General features: G+C 39.5%; 1 protein-coding gene across 1 annotated transcript; it reads left to right on the top strand.

Moving 5' to 3' along the window:
• Positions 1–796: 796 nt before the first annotated feature.
• On the top strand, positions 797–2,315 carry clrn3 (clarin 3; the record flags this gene model as incomplete). The annotated part of the gene is made up of 3 exons (XM_080835800.1): positions 797–1,019; positions 1,618–1,794; positions 2,047–2,315. 3 exons carry the CDS (start codon positions 797–799, stop codon positions 2,313–2,315), a joined length of 669 nt encoding a protein of 222 aa, XP_080691926.1.
• Between the last annotated feature and the right edge of the window lie 2,534 nt (positions 2,316–4,849).

Below are 4,849 nucleotides of genomic sequence, written 5' to 3'. Positions count from 1 at the left end.
ACCTCTGTGTCTATGCGTATACTTAATAGTGCCCGCGTGTGTGAATCTGTGTGCCTGTGAATGGGTGGGTGTAAGTGCAATGGTTTGTGAATGGGTGCGCGCGTTTGTGTTCAGCCTATGCCTGACTGTGAAAGTGACTAGTCGTATGGTTGTGTTATTATTTTTATACGTTAGTTATTGTAAATGTGTTCTTATAAATGAATCTATGTATGGGTTTGCGCACGCATGTGCGAGAGATAATTGGGTGTGTCGGTGAGACTGCTATAGTACACAGATAAGCATTCGGTGGCACCACATAACGCAAATGTTTAGGCTCTAGTGGCCGTTTATGGCATCATCTCAACTGGGAGGGGTGGGACTTTGGAATCATGAAGCTCACCCTCAAAAGCCAGCTAGGCTAATTCACTCATCAGTAGACACTATTAAATATGTTGTCCTGAAAATACTGCATTGGAAATGTATCTAGCTCTGTTTTCCGACTGGGTTTGCATATAAACTACCATACATGCACTGTATGAAAGAACATGCTGACAAAGGAAGGTTCTTCTGATATCATCCTGGTTTATGATGTTTGGGAAAGAACATATAAATGCCATGGCTACCACCACCTGTTCAAAGGTCGAAAAGCTATATCACCAACAATCCACTCTCCAACGCCCAGGTCTGTATCTCCCATAAGAGTTTAAGGTCCAAGACTATAAAGAGACATTGTAGAATAATTCTATTAGTGCAGGAGCCGGTGTAGTCTGGAAGATCAGGGTGGATATATCTGATTCACAACAAAAAAGGAAAGAATATGCCTTCATTGAAGAAGACCCTCCACTTCTGCTCTAGTGCTTTTTTCTGTGCTGGTGGCGTGGCTCTCCTGGGATATGGAATGTCAGTGGACTGGTCCAACACAAGTGTCGACTGCAAATCTTCTAACGTCACTGGTTCAGGAATAGTAAAGATAGGGCTTTTTGAGGGGGCTATTGTTCTAAAAGCTTGCCCCTTTATCGACGGTGGTAGTGATGTTAAAGGTAAGCAAGTGTTTTAGCCATGTGAATTGCCTATAAACTGTATGTGGAATCAGATGTGTAATGGCCTAAATGATCCAGAAAAAAAAACAGAAATAGTTAATCCTTTTGCTGAGAAACATTTTTTATTTTTTTAATGAAAGCAATTAGGTAATGGTGATATTTGATACCTGATATTCAGTACGCTTATACATATTTTGCTGTATTATGAATGATATTTAATTTTGTTAATATGGTATTTTTCTTCAATATGTGTGTGTATTCTCAAAAGTGCCTTCCAAACAGCCTAACAATAACCACATTAGCATTCGTGCTAACTCCGGGCATATTTAACTAATGTAGGAGTCTGTTCCCAACTCTTAATATCTGATGCACATGCAAAATAATTGTTCAAGCTTTCCTGACTGACATTCAGATTGGAATTTTACTTGAAAATCACAGAGCTCTGGAGCGCTCCAGAGCCATGTCTGAGCAATCTGAAGAAATAATGGCACACAAGCAGATTTAATGTTAAAATCCTGCTCCATGTACACCACATCGTCTGATAGGCAGTAGTAAGAACAGTGAACATGTGTGTTGACGTGTGTTACTGTCTCCACAGTGTTGGAAAAGCTGGAGGGGGTACCACTCATTCTCCAGTACATAGTTATAGCTCTCCTTGTTCTTTCTCTGATTGGCTCTGCTGCCAGCATACTCATCACCCTCTACAACAGCTTCAGCAACCCATATGAGACCTACATGGGGCCTGTGGGGCTGTATGCATGCAGTGGTTTCAGTGGTAAGAAGCGTGTGCAATCTATACACAGTGTCACATTTATTAAATTACAACCTCTTCAACCAGCCTGATGATTCACATCCTGGAAAATGATAGTAAATGTGAAGGTTCCTGATCTGTCTGATTAACCACTGCCTTCCTGGTAGATGGCACTATTGTGTAGCCCTATTGCATTTTACTGGCTTGGGGTTAAAGTCTATCACCAAGGGTAAGTGTTACTCATAGTTTGACAAAGCATGCTTATTTCTCTTTCAGTGGGGACATCTTTCCTGGCCCTTATCATGTATGTGTCAAATGTCCACCTGAGTAATTTCAGTGAGGAATGGATACGTGAGTCAAATGCTGAGAATTTGACTAACACCAAAGTAGACATGCAGTTGGGCTTCTTTCTGGTCCTACCATACATGGCAGTGAACCTGCTGGCCATCCTGCTGGTGTACCTGTACATCCATGGAGCCTATACTCGACAGAAAGAGCAACAGAAGCCCACAGAGGATGCCCCCAAGGAGATCATGATGTACTGAAATGCTCTGGAATATCATGGATCATCCACGCTCGCCCTTTTCACATTAAGCATCTCTAGAACTTTCTACAGCTGCCTATGCCCACATCAACCCTGACCCCATATAACACAAAGCTGGATTTGAAAATACCCTGGATGAGGCTTGTCTATTTTGTAAATGTTTTGTTAAATGTTCTTCACTGGCAAGAATTTGAATATGGTTTGGTCAGGTTTATAAAACATGAAGTCTGATCTATCTATCTATCATCCTATAAAAAATCTTGTATTTAAGGTCTTTAAAGGATATGAGCTTTTATATCCATGCTGAATGATGACATAAGCGACACAATTTCTGTGTAAATAAATTGAAAGCTTTATAGCGGTATGAATAGCAAGAAAAAGTTGAAATAGATATGTCGATAAATATGCTAAAACTATGAACTATGTTGTAATTTTCTCAGTTTGGCAGAAAACAATTGCCTGATACATATTCTTGACTGTTTGTATTATTAAAATAAATATTGTATGTAAATGGATTTTAGTATGTGAAGAACCTATTTGGGTGTTACCAAATCTAGATGAGGTAGGCTGTCTTATGCTTGGTCTTATGATTTACAATGCTGTGTGTTACTCTTCTTAAGTTTTATTAGTACGATTGCAGAAGCATGACGCAATCACACTATTGTTCTTCTTAAAGGGGACCTTCGGAATTTTTCCTGGGCCCTATTTTTAGATGTTTTTGGCACATGTTTTCTAAGGACAATTAACGGTTGTTGAAAATCCTTATGTTTTCTTCAAGTCTTCTCTTTATTATTCAACCCATTTTGGGGGACCTGCTTCTGCTCCTAGTGATTTTGAGATAACAACACTGATCCAACTCTGAAACGTCCATCCTGATTCATGCAGTGCTCCAATCCCCCAGGTGTTCTTTTGTTTTTCTTCTCTTTTCACATTGAAATGATTGGGGAAATACAATGGAGAACTTCATAAACCTTTGCATTTCAGACAACCATGATTAAAAAAAATACAATGTGGCTGCCATAAGACACATCTGTTGTAATTCTCAAATAAATAAGGATTCCACCACCAATGCAGACTGCCCAACAGTGTATAATTCAGCTGAGGTTTTGCTTGTGTTAATTTGGTGACATGGTATCTATGACAACTAGCCACTCAATAAGCTACAGCCAACAGCTAACAGGGTAACATTAAGTAGTCAACATAGGGCAAACAACGAACAACATATGGCTTACAACATTGGGCATTTTCATTAATGTTTAGGCAACTTTGCACCTAACATTCAATCGTCTTTATTTACCCAGATAGCGATCATATATCGGTCCACCGTGGGATTTTTCACCAGCCCACTGGTTATCTTTATCACCACTATCTTTAGTGTAACTGGGTGTGGATATTAAAAAAATTATATAAGATGTTGGCAATTCCTGGAGTTTCTAAAATATATCCTTGGCATAGTCTATTTAAAATATTAGCTGTTAAAGAGGATAATGATATGGTACTGGAAGGCTCTCAATGACTTTTTCTATTAAGACAATGTTATGCACTGGTAACATATAATGTGAAAGGTTGGTGAAATGTACTATAAAAAGTATAAATGCGTACCTACGTTGCTCGCAGAGATGGCTAATTCTAATCGATAGCAGCACAAGCAAACTATGATTTAATTAGTGTGCTTGCCCGAAGGGAAGCACAGTATTGTTGTTGTCAAGTTTTCTTTATTCTCCCCGTTTTTTGTAATGCTAACTACTCCTCGCCCGTTCGAGGTACAGACGCCGTTCAAACACCGAAACGTCCGGCCCGATCCGGTGCAACCTGCTTTCGTGGCGGTACTCCTTGCCACTCCTTTTTTATTCCTCTTTTTCCATCACCTTTTTTCTCCATAGACTTGCATGGCAGAACTCTGCCATTATGACATCATAATAGGGTCATTAAACTGGCTTGCACCTGTGCTTCACTGACACAGAGCAAGCACACTCTCGCAGTTCGTTCACGAAACGCATTCTAGTTTCTGTTGCTGTATATTTTATTTGTAATCAGTCTCATATGACACAATTTTAAAACATCAGTCTATTCAAGCAAAATATGCTTTGTGCGTCCTGCGTCTCTTGCTAAATAATTTTGGTTGCAGCTGTAATGATCAGATAAGAAAATATCAGCGTGGATTAAGTCGTTATGTTGACAAGGGGTTGCACAGAGTAGGCTATAGTATTCTAGTAATCAAGAAGCTACATTAATTCTTGAGTTTTGAGTAGGCCTACTCATTAATCTCGTGATGCTAGTGTAAGAAAGTAAACATTCTAAATATTGTTCATGGTTAGTTTTGACTACATTTCCCATACTGCTTTGTTTTGAGTGAGGGGTAAACAGCGTTTGGCGGGAGTGGAGTTAAGAGCAGAGAAGAAGAGCTGACGAGTGTACGCGTGTTTTGGATGTCGCTGAAGAAGTAAAGCGTTTCAGTTCTGAAATCTTCGGTGTCCGTAACGCGTGTGTTTTCTAGCCTGTATCTAAGACCTTGACCTAAATTTAAAATTATTT

Source organism: Sprattus sprattus (genome assembly GCF_963457725.1).
Source record: "Sprattus sprattus genome assembly, chromosome: 3".
Classification (NCBI taxonomy): Eukaryota; Metazoa; Chordata; class Actinopteri; order Clupeiformes; family Clupeidae; genus Sprattus; species Sprattus sprattus.
Note: the sequence above shows the minus strand (reverse complement) of the source record. Positions and strands in the feature narration are given on the sequence as shown.